Source organism: Myripristis murdjan, chromosome 2 (assembly GCF_902150065.1).
Source record: "Myripristis murdjan chromosome 2, fMyrMur1.1, whole genome shotgun sequence".
Taxonomy (NCBI): domain Eukaryota; kingdom Metazoa; phylum Chordata; class Actinopteri; order Holocentriformes; family Holocentridae; genus Myripristis; species Myripristis murdjan.
Genome location: NC_043981.1, coordinates 4,627,173 through 4,645,460, shown reverse-complemented (window position 1 = coordinate 4,645,460; position 18,288 = coordinate 4,627,173). Strand labels below are relative to the sequence as shown.

At 41.3% G+C, this 18,288-nt stretch overlaps 1 protein-coding gene across 1 annotated transcript in view; it reads right to left on the bottom strand.

Annotated features, from left to right (window-relative positions):
* Positions 1 to 1,356: 1,356 nt before the first annotated feature.
* Positions 1,357 to 18,288, bottom strand: part of LOC115373327 (DNA-binding protein SATB2-like) — a 39,268-nt gene continuing 22,336 nt past the window's right edge. Inside the window, exons 4-12 of the mRNA XM_030071661.1 lie at positions 16,648 to 16,774; positions 15,662 to 15,785; positions 13,006 to 13,108; positions 10,209 to 10,259; positions 9,454 to 9,995; positions 8,808 to 9,020; positions 8,496 to 8,648; positions 6,260 to 6,457; positions 1,357 to 2,320 (exon numbers count right to left, since the gene is read on the bottom strand). Coding sequence (XP_029927521.1) covers positions 1,625 to 2,320; positions 6,260 to 6,457; positions 8,496 to 8,648; positions 8,808 to 9,020; positions 9,454 to 9,995; positions 10,209 to 10,259; positions 13,006 to 13,108; positions 15,662 to 15,785; positions 16,648 to 16,774 — 2,207 coding nt within the window. The 3' untranslated portion in view covers positions 1,357 to 1,624. The remainder of the gene's footprint in view (positions 2,321 to 6,259; positions 6,458 to 8,495; positions 8,649 to 8,807; positions 9,021 to 9,453; positions 9,996 to 10,208; positions 10,260 to 13,005; positions 13,109 to 15,661; positions 15,786 to 16,647; positions 16,775 to 18,288) is intronic.

Below are 18,288 nucleotides of genomic sequence, written 5' to 3'. Positions count from 1 at the left end.
ATATTTATTATTATAACCATATATCTAAAATATTGTTACAGGAAAAACAAAGGGAACACAGCACCCTGGGAACTTAGGACCTTCAGAACATAGAACCCTGGGAACTTTGGGAACTTATGACCTTAGGAACTTGAACTTAGGAATTTGGGAACATAGGAAGCAGGCAGGTTCGATACGCTCCTGAGCACTTGAGCAAGGGACTAATTAACAAAGTCATTTGACAACAGAAGACTTTAAACTCCTATTTAATGCCATTAAAAATGCAGCAATGAGCAATGTAACACATTTGTCATCCTTCATGAAATCGACTGTATTGTCTTAATATCACCGTGACAGAGAAATATGTTACTTAAACCACAAAAAAAAAAAAAAAAAAAAAAAAAAGCCTTTAGTCAAACCCTGTGCTCCATCCAAGACAGATATGATTGTCAAAATAAAACTGGATACAAATTGATTGTAAATGCAGACAACAGTTGTCACCCCTCCTTTTTGTTCCTGGTGACGTAACTTTGTCACAATCACATGTTGCACCAAACAGTGTCATGTTTGCAGCACACATAATAATAGATTGATTTGTGCATGTCGATTGTCAACATTTACATCATGACATACATAAAGTTCTTCGGTGTAAAACCATAAAAAAAACAACAAAAAAAACTTGATATTGAATAGACTGTAAAAGACTGTACTTTACATTTTAAGATATGTAACAACTTCTTCTTACTTTGATGCCCCCGCCCTCTCTCCTCCTTCCCTTACTTTACATACACAGTTTTCTGTTATATTAAAGAAATGAATAATTACAACAATAATACTGAGATTGGATCAAAGACAGCAATAAATACGCCTGAGGGGAGTGTGAGACAGAGTGGCAAGATGAACAGAGAAAGTGTCCAGTTTCCACACACAGATCAATACATGATCTCCCAAAGCCTTATGGGGAGGACGCTGGGACAACAGATGAAACATGTTCTGTAAAATGGGCTTCTGTTTGGGTAAGGTCGGGGTTCTGGTGATAGAACAGCAGCATGTTTATTTCCCTGTAATGCCGCTCTTTTCCAAAAAGTGACTGCCCTTCCTGTGAGGTACTCTGTTTTCAGCACTGGACATGCCTTTGTACTTGGTCCCTATTCCAGCTGCACTTCATCACCCATAACAACTACGCTCCAGCGAATACTAGCCCTGTATATTGCTTTGACGGTACATGCAACCGGTATTGGCCTTTTATTTAAATAATTTCATTCATTCTTAATTTAAAACCAATCATGTAGTTTGAGTTTTCTGTATCTTTAAATAGGTGTAGAGCTGCTGCCATTGAAAAAAATTCATTCCAGTTTGGATTTTAGTGCTAATAACAATACAGTGCTGGGGAAACACTAAATACTTTGAATTTTTGGCCTGTTGGCTACTAGCAGCTTCAATTAAAAAAGAATTATCAGCATTGGCCTTCAAAACAATAAATAAGACAATGATTATGCTATATATGTGTGTGTGTGCATGTGTGTGTGTTTCTTCACAACAGGGTGACATAGATGTTGTGGGTGAATGTGCTTCTCAATGCCATATGGTCCTTTACTTCCATCCAGTTATTTCCTCTGTTTTATTTCCTCTTATTTCTCTTCTGTTATCTCTGCTGCTCTGCAGAGGGGGGGCTGTCCAGGCTGCTGTAGGGGGACAGGGAGGAGGTCCCTGGGGCTGAGGCTTTCCCATCCTCCCCCTCCTCCTTCTCCACCTCCATCTCCTCCTCTCCATCTCCACCTCTTGCTCCACTTCCTTCTCCTCCTTCACCTTCTCGTCCATCTCCTCCCTCTGTTCTGAATATCTCCACCGATCTTCTCCCGTCCTCGCTGGACTCCTCGGACCCTGAGAGCCCCTCGTCGCCTCGGCTCTCGATGGAGCCCCCCTCGCTGAGACCCAGGCTCTCCCTGCCCTCTTCCCCGAGGACGGGCTCCCTAACCTGGCTATGGTGTTTGACATGGTAGCGCTGGTTCTGGAAAAACTTGACAATGGTGTGCTTGGGCAGATCCAGCTGGGCAGACAGGGTGTGGATGGCCTCCTGGTCCGGGTAAAGGCCCACGTCACCAATGAAGCTCTGCAGTATGCCCAGTGCCTCCAGGGAGATTCGTGTCCGTGACCGGGCCTTCTTCGCTCCTCCGCTTCCAGCCCCAGCTCCAGCCCCAGCCCCAGCTCCAGGGCCGGGGCTCAGCCCACGCTGAAGTCCATCATCTGAGCATCGTAAGCCAGGTAAAGGGGTGGGCTGTGGGTCCTCATGTGTTGGGGATGGATCCTTCAGTGGTGGCAGGGGCTGTCTGTGGAGTGTCTGTTGAGAAAACCAATAAATCACTTCCATTGCATTCCAGCATAGCAGGTTTAAATGCTTAAGGCATAAAAATCTCAAGTATATCATTGACTTGGTTGACATGGATTGCAATATTCTGATATCACCCAAATTAAGACAATGCTTGGAATGAGAAATTTCTATGAATGGAATGATAAATGTCTGTTTTGCTGAACTATGGAAGTGAACAGAGAGATATAGAAATACAATATTGTGGATTAGCAGGCCAGTAGAGCACGGACCAACTAATGAGGATACTCATATCGCCCTGGTAATTATACAACCCAACACTAGACCGAAGTTCAGTTTGGCTTTGACCTCTTTTTGGTCATAGAGTGAGCAATGCTTGGATTAAGATGCAAAGTATTCCAACTTAAGAGGGGCTCTTGAATGGTTTCTAATGGTGTTTCCAATTTCTTGATGATGCACGCTATTGTTGAATCTACTCAGAATATGAATGGAAAAGATCAAAAAGCAACCCACCCTAACCCTAAGCCCTCAATTGAAATATTATCTTTGGCCAATGGTCAGATTAATTAGTCTGTGTGACAATGTAGAGTAATCTACTGCCCTTGCAAGAGATTCAGTTCCCTCTGAGGCCACCCATGCTAAAAATGTATGCAGTCATGTAAGCCACAATCTACATGAATGGACCATATGCCATGTTATTATCATTCATATAGACCTCAAGCAACCACGGTGATGAGTGACACAGATCCACTCTCCATTAGTGCTCCCCTCTGCAGAGGCATTTAAGAAAATGTAGTACAAGCGGAAGTCTGATTGACCAGATCCCATTACCCACCGTCACACACACCAGAGTCCACAGCTCATCACACAAACAGCCACGCTACTAGGGCTTATTAACAGGGCGGGGTGGCTAGCACGCCCAAACACAGGAATCCAATGCTATAAATCTGTGGTCCATCAAAATTAAAGGCCCTAAATAAAGATAATGGTAATTCCTTTTTTTCTGCTTCAATAATTACAGGGTATGTTTCGAATAATATTGAGGTTAGGCCAGACTGCTGAGTATTTCAGTTTGGGGGAAGGGTGGGATGAAGGGGTGTTTAGCAGGAAATGTGTGGGCAAGTCATTTACCACTTCTATTTTCAATGACTTATGGGACACAAACATGACAGGGAGGAGGGCTGGGTTGAGAGGCAGGTGGTGGGATAAGACAGAACGAGAGACACTCTTGAATTATGTATTCACAGCAATGGCAGACCTGTTTCATCACATGGATCTATTTCTGCTAAGAGTAAACAAAGTTTTTTTTTTTTTTTTTTTTTTTTTTTTTTTTTCCCCATATACACACTACTTTGAAGAGTATATTTTGCCTCTATAGGTTATCCTCTTTCCTCTCATGGGAATGGCTGTGTTCCAAGTTAAATACCTCAGTAAAAATTGGTATGATGATGACTAAATCATGATGCTGTATAACCCAAACCACAGGACATAGAGACCCCTAGCTAAATTTGTCATATAATGGGATATAACACTTTGTCAATTGTGGTAATGTATTTGGATTGTCAATTGCTAACATTCAATTTTGTATCAAATTAGTATCAGGTTATTATCAACCTAACCCTGGTATCACTTAGTTTGGACTTTCTAATATTCATTTTTTTTTTTTTAATCAACGTAGTATAAATATAACCCTAACATTAACTAGTACATTGTTGATACTAAATATTAATGTCGAAACAACTGAACACTGTCAGACTGATTTTTACACAGAGCAAATTCAAAACACTAAATAAGGTTTCATATTATATCAACAGCATTCATCTGTAATGTACAGTAAGAAATTCAAGTTAAAGCCTACTGGAATGTGGAAACTATGACACAACCCCATTTCTACTGTAAAAGTGTGAAACCTAACCAGCAGTGCTGATGTAATGGGGACCAACCCACTGAATCACAGTTAACCCAACTATTTACTTGCAAAATAGTCAGACACTTTTTTGACACAAATTAATCAATGATATGAATCTTTATGGCATCAATTCACAGCATGAGCATTATCCAATTGACAGAATTTATGAGGATAGGGTCTTTAAAGGGAAAAAAAGAGTAAATCCATGCACTTGTGAGAATGAACTGCTTGTCGTTTCTATTGGTGATTGATCGCCTCAAGACGATCACTGACTGGAGGTCGATGACTGTGCGTTTCAAATGTTTTCCTGTTCCAGGATCCCATATGGGAAGACTTTAGCTGTTGTTGCTTTTTTAATATTGAATGATAGAACTGTCTGCACTGCATGGTGAGGTTATGGTGGTGACAGTGAAATTTGGGATTACATTCACATTACATTATGGTGGCTGAGCGTTCATACTTTGTAGATGATCTGATTAAATTTTGGAATACCTTGCTTCATAAATTTGTATATTAATAAGGAAAAAGATAGTCTTGACACTACCCTAATGTCTTAATGCTTTAAGATACATTTTCATATTAACATGTGTTATCTAAAGACAAATATGTTGACATAAATACAACCTAATTAATGGGTTAACTGGCTTAACTAATGACCTTAATAACACGACTGGTTATAATTAATATACCATTATGTCAGGACATTAGGCAACTCAGCTGCCTCTTGTTATTATTATTATCAACCTTCCAATGTGCCTGTGGGGTGACATGCACATGAAGGCGCTCACACACACGTAAGTGCAGAGACACACATGAGCACCCATTGATGAGGCACAAATACAGGTCCAGATGTGGGTCAAAGTGTGTATTTTTGATTTTGCACATGCCTGCTTACGTGTGTGTGTGTGTGTGTGTGTGTGTGTGTTGGGGGTGCATACTTTGTTTGTGTCTGAGTAACCCTCCCCCAGAGTGATGACATGCTCCACAAACACTGAATGCTTCATAAGACTGTGATCACACAGGACTTTTTTTTCTGTGGAAACATGGGGTGTACTCAGCACAAAGAGGTTGACATCATCCTTGTTGCTATGTACTCACAATGTACAGTACATTGAATGCACAGTATATAAGTAATAGGTAGAGTGTTTTTCAAAATAAAAATGGACAACCACTCTGCTTGTGCCTGAGGAAGAGGATTAAAGCAAAACGTCATTATTAATTGAACAACTGACAGTTAGAATGTAGAATGTAGAAGGTAGAATAAGGTAAAGGTACTGTGTTGGCATTTAATAATTAAAGATGTTATACAGGTATTATGAATACTAATTAAAGGTATTATATCCTCCGGGCCAATCTTAGCCTAACCTAAATGTTAGGATGACAAATTTCCTTCATGCTCTTGTCAAGGTTTGACTGATTTCAACATTTGATAAATACCAGCAGTTTTTGCTTCATGCTACACTATTAGTGAGCGTAGATAAATATGTAAATGTAAATGAACATACACATAAAAGGAAATTAAATAAGGTAAATTTGAGTTATTAAGTTTGAGTCCACATGGTGGTGAAATATCCTCATTAGCTGCTCCCCTGGGCTGCTAATCCACGAGACAGTATTTCTATCTCTCCATTCACTTCCATAGTGTTGCAAAACAGCTTCCAAAACAACATTTTTAGTGCATAAATAAACACGAACAAAGAAGATTATACCAATATAAAAAACAACAAGTCACAGTTCCCATTTTTTGAGGAAATTACACACCTCTTTTCTTATTTTTTTCCTATTTGAATTGGAAAGTAGTAGGTAGTGTTTGCAGGGAAAAAAAACTGATGGTATTCTCACAAATAATTGTAATTACTTGAAAAAATGGGTACCAGGATTGTCCTAAGATATCCCGGATTGTTCTAAAATACGACTGCTCGCTTCAGGAAAATATTAGAAAGAATTACACTAAATATCCCAAATCACTGCTATAGCCCTTTTATGATGCTATCTATAATCTCAAAATATTGGCAGCTTTGTGCCTGGCTGCGTGTTTCCACCTGGATCTGCTGGTCTGGAAGGTGGAGGACGGTGTGGAGCCTCTCGCTGTGCTGCTGTCTCGACTCCTCTTCGTAGACCAGGTCTCGGTCGGACTGCGGTAACGCCAGGAACCTCCTGATGGTGCACAGGTTCTCCCACAGGGTCCGGTTCTCAGGGCTGGGACTTTCCTTCCACCTCAGCAGCTCGCATAGCCAGCCCTGGGAGGGAGACGGCGGAGTATGAGAGAGTCAATTCTCCTGTGGACATTACAATGAAACTTCCGTAGAAAGTCAGAAAAAGAGACTTGTAACTTCCAAAACATTAAGCTAAGATAAGACGAGCTTGGGAAACATCTAATGTCTTTAACGAATAAAACTATTAAATCTACAGATTGACGAGACATTATTTGGTCAAACTTTTTAATTATTAGCAGGGGCGAAAATCCCATTTCATTATTGGGGAGGACAATAAACAGCAAAATTTCTGAGAGTAATTGTTGGGGGGGGGGGCATGAAAAAATGTCTGTCTGGCACGACTGTACCTCCCTCTTTCTCTCTTACGCTCCTGAAATTTGAAATTTGCCATACAGTGTTAACCCCTCAGCATGTTCATATGTTTTAAATAATGCTATTAAAAGCAATAATCCTCTAACCGAATGTCTTTGCTCACTGTTCTGTTTCCACTACAGTCAATCAAAGTAGCTTTACAAGAACTAGAAACACAAAATACGCTCTAAAACTAGAGGAATAACTTTAACACTTAAAAACACACTATTTTACATTCATAATTAGCACTGCTTGCATTGTGCTTTTATTGAATATTACTATATTAACACTAATAATTATTTATTAGTGTTAACAAATTTTTTTTTTTTCTGGAGGGGGTGGGGGGCAACTTTATGGATGGAGGGGTCTTGTCCCCCCTGACCCCGCCGGGATTTCCGCCTATGATTATTAGACACAGGACACATTTGGACTGACTTCTGGGCCTTGGCACGGCAGATTGACACCCATAGTTTTCAGTCACCGGCCAGATTCGGTAACTTTTAGTTGCCACCCCCTCCAATTCCTAACCTGTTAGTTAAATATGCAAAATGAAACTGTCACACATTTGCAAACAGAATAGAAAAGAATAGAATAGAAGTTAGTTGAGCAGGATTCTTCTTGCAGTAAAGGAAAAAGGCGGAATGAGGAGAACTGGCAAAGTCTGAGGGGAAGTGTGCCTATGAATGTGTATGTATGTGTGTGTGTGTGTGTGTGTGTGTGAGTGTGTGTGTGTGTGTGTGCCTGTGTGAAGATTGGATTATCTCTGCTAGACTGACCCAAGATCTGCCACCAGCTGTTGTTTATGCACAGCCTCTGCCTAGAAATCAATGGTAATAATGTGATCATCCTGCCATCTTTTCATACCCTCGTCGCTATCTCCATCTTTTCCTTCTTGTTCCATCATTCTGTCCCTCCTTCCATCCGTTCCATCTGTCTTTTTCAGTGGGGCTGCTCACTGCTTAATCATCTCACATTACTTTGCATCTCTCTCTCCCACTATGTATACCTCTCACACATACATGCTCTCCTCTGTCCTTCTTTCACTCGTTCTCTATGTCTCTCCGCCACTACTGTTACTACTAGTGCTACTGCTACTTCTAACTACCTGCTTATATCCACTAAAGGTGAATGTCTTTCAATTCAAAGAAAATGGGAAGGTTAGGGCATAGAAGATATTCTCTCTCTCTTTCTACACTGTGCCTCACTCTGCTTTTATCTCATTCCCAAATGCCCACATTGTTTATCCATCAGTGGAGACATGATGGTATGCTATCGTGGGCAATCAGATAACAAACACACACACACACACACACACACACACAGTAACACCGTTCTTACACCCTCATCAGCTCCTGATGAGTTATCATCAACTGAGCCAGCATCTGTGTGTGAGCATGTCTGTCCATAGAAGTGTGCAACTTCAAAACTTTATTCTGCATATTAATTTGGCAGCTTTACAGCAGTGGGATCTTCAGTTCCTACAATAATGGATATGTAACACACTCTGACAAAAAAGGGTTTTGTATAGTTCCAGAAAATGGTCCTTTAGGCTTAGTAGAGGTGCTGGCATATAAAGTGCATGGTTTGATCACTACCTAGAGGTCATTATTTACCCACCTTTCAGCTATCTGTTTAAAATGTAATGTTAATGTCATTTCCTTTACTGGTGTTTTGGGTGTATTTAAAGTTGTTGTGTTGCATTGTGACCGACCTGGCTTTTGTTGGCGGCCACTTTGGCAAAGAGAGCCTGCGACACCTTGGCCCTCTTCATCTCCTGTTGGATCTCCTCATAGATCCCTGAGGTGATGTTCACCAAGGACTCCAACTTCACCGGCAGCTCTCCACCGCCCAGGCTGGACTTAGTCTGCAGGGAGGGGGATATTAGCTAAATTCACCCTGACTGGCCCTGAGGTAGCCAGGCTGGTTCAACTGGGTTCAGAATCAGCATAAAAGTCATCTAATGTGAAGTCGCTCTTTATTTTTTTGGAGTGAAGTTTGTATGTGTATGTGCATGTATGTGTACCTGCGTGTGTCTCTGCATGGTGGAGGTAGAGATGTGGTTGTTGGAGTGGTTGTGGTTGGGGTTGGTGGTCCTCTCTCTCTCCTCCTGATAAATGCGGTCTCGCTCGTCCTCCGGCAGGTTGAGGAAGTTCTGCATGGCCTTCAGGTTGACCAGCAGGGACTGGGAGGCTGAGCGAGGATCCTCCTCCTTTCGAAGGATTTCCGATAGCAGGCCCTACAAGGCAATGCAAACCACCTGTTCAGTTTTCTGTTGCAGGAATAATATGTATGGATGAAAAATCTAGTTAAGGAAAATGGTATAATCTTCCGCCTCCGTTCATTTTATATGTGACACTGTTTTCAATGTGTTTCTTGAGTTAAGAACATGGCCAAAACACTGAGAGATGGTCTTGGGCTAGCATTTTTTTAGAATAGGCTCATGGATATCCACCCTATAGAGGTCATCAGAATTGACAGGCTTCATTCTCTGGGGAGCATGAATGCATGAACCAAATTTCATGGCAATCTGAACAATATTTTTTAAGATCCAGTAAGTTGCCGGTGTCTTGGAATATAAGAAGAAAAACAAAAAACAGTAGAGGTATTCAAAAACCCCTATCAGTCATTTCTTAATAAATACTGGAGTTTTAGACGGTATTTCATATTACCTGGGTGCGATTAAAAGCCACACGGGCGAACACAGCCTGGGAGACGCTGGCCCTCTTCAGCTCATCCCTGACTTGCTGGTAGATGTCGGAGGAGACCTCAGTGGCTGAGGGCTTGAGGCCGGGCTCCATGGCACCACCTGGAACCTTGCAGGCCCGGGAGATGGGTGGGTGGTTGAGGAACTGCTGGTTGACTCCCTGCGGGTGCTGGTGGGCTAGCAGCCGGCTGACAGCGAGCTGCTGGTTGATGAGGTGGGCCATGGCTAGCTGCTGACGCACGAGCTGGGGAGAGAGCTGGGGGGAGAGCAGCCCGCTGTGGCCCAGCAAGGGTGGAAGGGAGCTGGGCGGGGCGGACGGTGGAGCCTGGGCACGCAGTGGAGGGCTGGGGTGGTGGGGCAGAGGGTGAGGCTGGGTGGGGGTCTGGGGGTCCCCGAGGCCAGTCTTGATCAGAGGTCCTGGGCCACCCAGAGTGCCCAGATGGGTAGGAGAGGGTAAAAGAGAGGTAGGACGGTGGCCGTGGATACTCATGTCTATATCCCTCTCCACTGCATAAACACACATAAACACACACACACACACACACACAGACATTTGTATTACCACACAAGCACAGGTGTTACTAGTGACATTAATTACAGTTCTATTCCAGTCTTTCCAGTGAGCCAGTGCGAAGTGTTGTTCATGCTGGCTCAGGACCCTGGCTCTGTTTTTTTTTTTTTTTTTTTTTTTTTTAAAAAAAAGGAAAAACAACAGCTCACCTTTTATATCGGATTTATCCCGTGCTGACCACATCTTTTCAAGGTATTCACCTGCATGGAGGGCAAACAAATCAGCCATATCCCTCCTTCCATCTATCCATCTCTATAATGTATACATAAGTCCACTGTGTATCAACCATAAGGTGAAACAGCCTATACTGTATTAAAAAAAAAAAAAAAAAAATCAGCCTAAATACTCCAGTCTCACTACCAGCAATAACATTTTCTATCATTCTGTCATCCCTACACCCATTAGGCCTGAGTAGGCCTCAGTTCATTTTTTCTGTTTCTCATGTGCATGAATGCATAACAAAATAATTTATCATTCACAATGAAAATGAAAATTCATACACAGAAAAATAAAACGATAAAGGACATTAAAAATAGCCTGTCAGCATTACTAGGTACTATAGCTCTTAAGAACTAGCATGTCAGATTTGTTGGCCATGTTTGTCAGTAAACTTGAATTAAAAAAAAAAAAAAAAAAAAACACACACACACACACACACACACACAGTTAATATGTCATTTTGAAACACATATTTTGATGACTGTGTTATATATTTTATGAAATGACCAATTCAACCAAACTTAAAGCTTGTTTAGGAAACTCTTTTTCTTCATCATTTTAACACCACCATGATACACAGAGGGTCCAAGCCAAGTGACATGCACCAAGAAAAAAAAAAAAAAATCCGGTCTTTGGGGCTGCTCCTGGGGCTGTAATGTCATTTGTTAAAATCCACACGCACATGCACCACTGCTGTGCACACTCACTTCCCCTCCCCAAAAATCTCCACCTGGCCCACCTTAGCTATAGTAATTTGGCTTGGCTCACTGTAGCTACGACTCGCTAGTTCCTACTTCCTCACTGCATCGGCACCACATGCACAAGGGTTCATGTTGGTGGGAGCGACTGGGACAAGGCTCTGAATGTCAGGTGGGTGTTTGTGCTGTTTGAGTTCAAGCTTTTGACAAAAGTCTGCCCACTCTGCAAAGTTACCTACCCTAGCTGCCTCACCTTAAAATAACAAACAAGGTAAATCAGAATAACTAAATGTAGTTTTTTTTTACTGCTACAAATTTTAAAAATGTCTTAAAGGGTTCCTCATAATAGCACAAGAGTCTTAGCAGAATTATTTCAGCGTGGTGCTTCAGAGAATCTTTTTTAAAATCTTTTTACAGCACCACAGAAGGTTCTTCTATGGTACACGCCTAAAGATCCATTTTTTTTATCATACTATATAAAGCCATTTTTGTTTTATGAGTTCCTCAGAGGAGTAGAGAAAAGGAAACTCTCTCAAGTTGTTCCTTCTCTTTGGTGTGACAGTCTGACCCAGAGGTCAGAGGGGTCATTTTGTTACCAAAGAGCCTCCTCCATCCCTCACACTGTCAGCTAAACAGCTTATGTAAAATGTTGACATGCTACTCCCCTCTTTTGCTGCAGTCTAACCTATTCTTTTCTGTTCAACTGTACTTTATTTCTCCTTTCTTCTCAACATAGATCTGCTTCTTATTATGGCTGTACTATTTGGGTTTGGAGTCAAGTTTTGGGTTATTAGGGGAATAAAAGTTGGGGTGAGGTTTGGCAGGGAAATGGGTTTTTACCTAGCCTGTGTGTGTGTGTGTGTGTGTGTGTGTGTGTGTGTGTTTTGGACTAAGTGTAAGAGGAGCTCCTACTGCTGGCTTTTGAGTGGGGGGGCTGTTTCCCATTAAGAACATTTAGTTTTGTCATGTGTATTAAGGGTGACATTAATGTGAACCATGCGCCACGGTTCCTTCCTACTAGGAGCTGTCGCTGACAGACATCTTACTACTGGCATGCTGAAGTCACATCAGACAAATACAGGTTGACACGGGTGGTTTTTCTGATAGGTTTTTTTTTTTTTTTTTTTTTGGTACTTCATGTACTGATTGTTTACTAATTTTGTGGTCATTTTCTTGTAACTTTTTACCAATTTCTTGCTAATTTTAGGGTCATTTCTTCTCTTCTTTCATCAGCGTTTTCCAATGTTTTTGAAAGAAATCAAGTGAATTTGCTTCGGTTTCAAAATGTTTCAAAAGGTGCACATCTTATGTAACTAAATCCGCAGGTGGCTACACGGGCGAGTCATACGACAGTAGGGTGAATTCTAATGAGCATTGTGTGTTAGTTTTAAAAGAGCTCTGTCAGTGCTTTTAAGCATGTTTTCAGCACAACATGAAGCAAATAACAGCTGCCCAAAATAACCAAATAGTCATTACTTGAATTGCAGGAGCATCAGCTTGGCTAGAAAATTTTGGCAAGAGGAGCAAATTGCAGTGCATTGAATGTGTGTTACTAATGGGCTCATTCCCTTCAAATGGCTGTTATCTAATTTCAGAAAGAGAGAAACATAGTTTACATGATGAGGTTAGGCGATTAAGAGGAATCTTGTTAACGCAGCTAGATTTCTGTCGGAGAAACCCTAATACTTTTACATCTGCAAGAAAAGAGAGCAGATAAGGAAATCAGTTCTGGTTACTCAATTATCTGGCTTCCTATATGCATATAAATGTAGTCATGGACAGTTATGACAGCAGACATTTCAAAAACAGTGTTTAAGGCAGGGGAAAGCATTTGTAACACACTTCCTGCTCCCCAACTTTCCCAGCCAATCTCACCACCGAGTTACATGGTAACATATGAGCAATGCCTCTCTCTCAGCTGTTTCAGGGATCCAGTTTCTGTTCACAAAGATCTGACGACTGCTGCCCAAACCAAATCCAACCCTTTTCTCTAAAGTCACTGCTTTGGTGGGTGGCTTATAAGATTTACCTCTGATGCGTTTGTACCTCTTGTACCAGCGCCCAAACTCCTGGCATTTAGAAGTGGAGACATTGGCATAGTAGGAGCTATTCACTATTGCTGATATCATACTCTGTGGAGACAGATAGGTAGGTAGATACATAGACAGACAGACAGACAGGAAGAGGGGGTTGAAAAAAATGTTTATAACTTGTTAACATAATAATCAGTATCAGTTTTCTTCACATGTTCGTCAATTTTACTCCTCCCCATCATGTATTGCTATAACACAACAACGATTCAAGCTGTATCCATTTCCTGAAACCTTCTACTTTTGCTGTTTTAGACATTCAGGGGCAAATTCACAAAGAACGGACTGTGGCTGCTGATAGAGCCATGTATGATTAATTTGAATAATTTTAGTCTCAGATGAATCAAAAAGTGATATTCTCCTATGCTCTGGAGCACGCCTGGCATAACGGTGCCTTCGTCTGGCTCCAATCACAGCTGCCATGATCACTGGAAAGTCTGGCTGTGATACCCCTGATAAAGACACTCATGATTTCATATTCCTTTGCAGGTGCATTTCTGAATTACACGGTTTTTGTCTTATTCATGCAGGTTTAGCCGCTCAATTCACCCCTCAGTGTGTGGTAGCTCTTTCCTGGGAAAAAAATCCTCTGGCACACAGGAAGTGATGTGTTATGTGTTTCCAGTTTATTATGAATAAAAAGAAGAGGTATTGCGTAGTCATGCTTTGTCATAGGCTTATTTGGCTTAAGAACAAAATTTGTTTTGATGCCGGTTGTAGCACTGTCCTTCAGTTCAGCATATGGAGCCACACAGAAAAGTAGAAGCGGCAACTGAACCTGAACATGGTTCTTCAGAGTGATGCCATTGGAGAACCTTTTCTGGCTTCACAAAGAACCTTTCAGACCATAGTTCTTTAATGAAACATTTCTTCAAATGGTTCAAAGGTGCCTTAGAGAGCTATAAAAGCTGTTCTTTTAGGAGCCAGCAATGGTTGTACAAAGAGGCAAGAAGAGGAGACATACATCAAACTAGTACTTAATTCTCATCTCTTGAACAAAAAACTAAAGGTGTCAGCTGGAACAAAAACAGTTCTTCATAGCATTGCTAAAGAAGAATCATCTCTGACTCCACAAAGAAACTCTCAGACTATGGTTCTTTACTGAACAATTTCTTGAAATGGTTCTTCAAGCAGCCCCCAGAGGTGCTTCAAAGGCCCATCAACAAAGGGCTGATCTTTAAGGAACCAAAAATGATTCTTCCAAGAACTTTACCCAAAATGAATTTTCTATAAAGACCCTCTATCAAAATAATTCTTGATGAAGCCAGTTGGTTCAATGAAGAACCCTTTTCAAAGGTTTCTTTTTTCAAATGAGGAACCATCTACAAAAAAGTGCTTCTTTAGTAGTTGATGGTTCTTTGATGGAACCACACAGACTTTGAAAGAACCATTTTAGAACCATTATTTGCTGCGTGTAGGAGGTGGGAGTCTGAGAGTGTCTTGAAACTCCAGTAGGTGGGGAGTTTTTGTCCAAGCCAAAAAATGAGTTTAAAAAAATCTAAGCAGTTGCGAAGTAGTCCTTGAGTCTTTGACCCACAATCCTATCAATCCCCTCAGACACTTTGATATTATTGTTATCTTACACTATAGGACAGTAGAAACCTCACTTACTGCGCCTTTAAATCTGATTTGCAAAGTTAGTTATGAGTGACTTTGCAAATAAGTGGAAGCATTATACATGGGAAAATTTGTGGATTAAAACTCACATGAGTCAGGCTGAAAACACACACCACCCACATGCTTCCCCTAATCACTAATTACATCATGACTAAATCCTGTATATAAATCAGGAGTCTAAATGACACACTCTCCACTCTAATGACTACAGGGTGTGTATGAAGATGATAATTGAGGTGTGCGTGTGTGTATCCTTTCCCATGGGATGGTGTCAATAGTTGTGAGTGTGTGCATGTGTGTGTGTGTGAGAGAGAGAGACACGGGGAGAAAAAGAGAGCGAGAGATTACACAGTGCACTAACTGTGTGGTGAAACGATGATGAAACCACATGTTTGGAGAAAACACTCAGAAGCAACTCAGCTATCAGTGTGTGCAAGTGCGTGTGTGTGTGTGTGTGTGTGTGTGTGTATGTGAATCAAATCCAGGAAAACAGAACATTCAGTTCTGGAAAAGATGCAGTTAAAAATTATACTTTAGATGGTCTTGTAGGGCATAATTAGGCCAAAGTGTCTGTCTAAAAAAGTACAATGACTGAATGAATAAATAAATAAATAAATAAATAAATAAGCCGCTAAATAAAGAAGTTAGTATATAGCTAAGTAAGTAAGTAAATAAATGTTATTTAAAAAAAAAAAAAAAAAGTGGTAATTCATGCATTTTAATTTGGTCCCTATTTTTGGGGGGGGGGGGGGGGGGGGGGGGGGGGGGGGGGGTTCTGTCGGTGAAGTGAGTTTCTGTAGGTGGCGCTCTTTGTGCTTTGCCTTTTCACCCATGGGAGCTGCCACTGCTCATGCTAACTACCTGATTCTTCCTCTGTTTATTCCTAACAAGCCAGAAACTTGTAAAATGTCACAGATTCCATCTTTAAAATCACATTTGAACACCTGTTGAGTTGCTGTAGTGCCGCTGAGCAGTTACCTGAGAGAGAGGACATTCCTTGGCCAGAGCGCTCTGGTTCATCTCCCGAAGCAGTTCTTTGAGGGCGTTCCTCACTGTGGCGTGGCTCCACTGCTCTGACGGCAAGTCCTCCAGCCTGGCAAAGCTGTGAAGTTGAAATGCTTTATTTAAATCAACAAAATGATATTCTCATTTATTTAAAAGGAGACTGCCTTGCTGGTCAACCCAGCCATTAAAGGTCCAGTGCAATGAAAACTGCATTTCTAAATTCCATGGTGTAATGTAACAAATAACCTGTTAATGTGAAGTTACTTAAATGATTATAGCTGTCAGCACTGTGGAGATGGACCAACGCTTTTCAAGAAACTCTCCCCTGCCTGTCAACAGAATCAAACCCATTCACAATTCCAATGATGTCATCTCCCACCAGTTTTTAATGAATGCACTGACTGGTCAACAGTATGAATAGTTAATGAGGTGCTCCATACCGATGTAAAATGGCACTAAATACTTTAGTACCCATGAGCCTCAGCCAGCACCGTAACACAAACACATGCAGGCCCCCTCCCGCAGTGAAACCTGAGCAGGCCCCTCTCCTGAAGCACAGCACAGGCCAGTTTTAACATCTTTCATAGTGAGGATACTTATTTCAAATGTGCCACAAATTTTAACAGACCACTTTAGAGCACTGGACACAGATTATGGAGTTAAATGTATTGAACAGCCTCAATTTTGAACTATAAAGTGATATAACTGCTGTTAAGGTGCTGATCCTGCAACAGCAGTGATTGCAGGAGCTATCCAAGGTACCTCGTATGTAACTCCTCCTCATTACTCATTATCCCAGATTGGAGGAATAACTTAAACACAATCAACTGTTATGAGGGAGTTGAAGTCATTGCACTGGACATCTCAATCATCCATGTGTCCAAATCCTTGAAAGCAAATGTATTGGTATTAGATTTCAAAAACTCATTTCATTCAAGTGCTGGACACAGCAGGCTCACCTGTGCAGCAGAATACGCAGGGTGACCATGTGGTACACGTCCAGCAGCATGTCAGCCACCGTGGCCTCTGGGGCATCAGTCAGGTAGTGGATAGGCATTGGCTTCCAGCGGCCCACTTTAATGATGCCTGGAGCACATACACAAACACACACACACACACACACACACACACACACACACACACACACACTTACATGAGAATACATGTAATGCACATGTCCATCAGCATTAAATGGTAATAGATCTGTTAAACTGGTTCATGTGTGTTTGTACATTGATTAAAGAGAGTGTGTTTAGGTGGGACCGCTGCTCAGGGATGCTACAAAGCGACATGTACTGGGTCAGACCAAAGCCTACAGAGAGAAGGATGACCCACACCCACTGACTAATGTGAGGCAGAAAAAAGGAGAGCAGTACTGTCTTTTGTCCATTGGGGGCAGTGCTGAGCACTTGCTAAACAGAGAATATACAGCGGTCAATGGGGCTAAATGCTAAAAAATGATCTCTACATTTGATTCCAATTATTGACCAGTTACTGGACTATTACATAGCCCAGTATTAAAAATGAAGACATAATAACAAGCTCTTGTGAAACTGATGGTTGTAAAAATATAGCAATTTCAGAAGATTTTCACTAGAACTAAGGCTATGCGGTGTTGTCGGGTAAAAGAGGAGGAATACCAAGGAAAAAAGGATTTGCATATCTTCTTAATCACAGTCAAAAATCAAAAATCTAAATATTACCCATCAAAAACTAATGCTGGTTAAATTCCAGTGTTTATATGTATAGTGCCTGATTCTTATTCTTTTCTCTTTTTTTATTTATAAATTTATTTATTTATTGTATGCATGTATGGAAAAACTTCTACTTTTCTATTCTTAGTTCTTTGCCTTTATTTTCATCTCTGTGCTAAAATCTCTTGTCAGCTAGGAAGGCCCAGGTCAGGCATCATTTCTTTGCTTATCTCTTAGCTCAATGTGTTTTATTGCTTTTGATGTCAAACTAATCTGCTATTGGCCTTTTTGTGATGCTCTTTGCAACTTGTGTTTTGCTATTATGAGTAAAGACTTTTTTTAGTGGATGTCTGGAAGTTCGACACCCCCGTCAGCCTCCCCACCCTCACCCCCCAGCCTTGGTGCATCATCCTGGGCAGCGATGCATTCCCCCGGCCTTCCAGCGAGCATGGTTGGAAGTGCAAATCTAAACAGGCCTAATCACATTAGGATCTGCTAAATCAAACACAGACCCTGCTTGGCCCTGGCCTGGCAGCCTAAAAGTGTGTGCGTGTGTGTTCGTGTGTTCGTGTGTGTGTGTGCCTCTATTGCATGAGAATGGTGGTGATAGGGACAAAAGAACAAAGGCAGCTTTATTGGACTCTGATAGTTGATTAATCAGAAGAGAAATGTAAAATCAGCACCACGGCATTAAAAGATTGAAACAGGCCACAAATGAGAGCATCGTTTTGATGTTAATGAACTGAATGAATACTGTTAGGTCATTGTTTCCTTGTTGGAGAGCAAGCTGTATTTCTTCTCATATCTGGTAGTTATCATGTGCCCTGCAGATGACTATGCTTTTAGGACAACTTGATTGAATTTTTAATTTTTTAATTCATGCACTTGTCACCATCCTGTTAAATC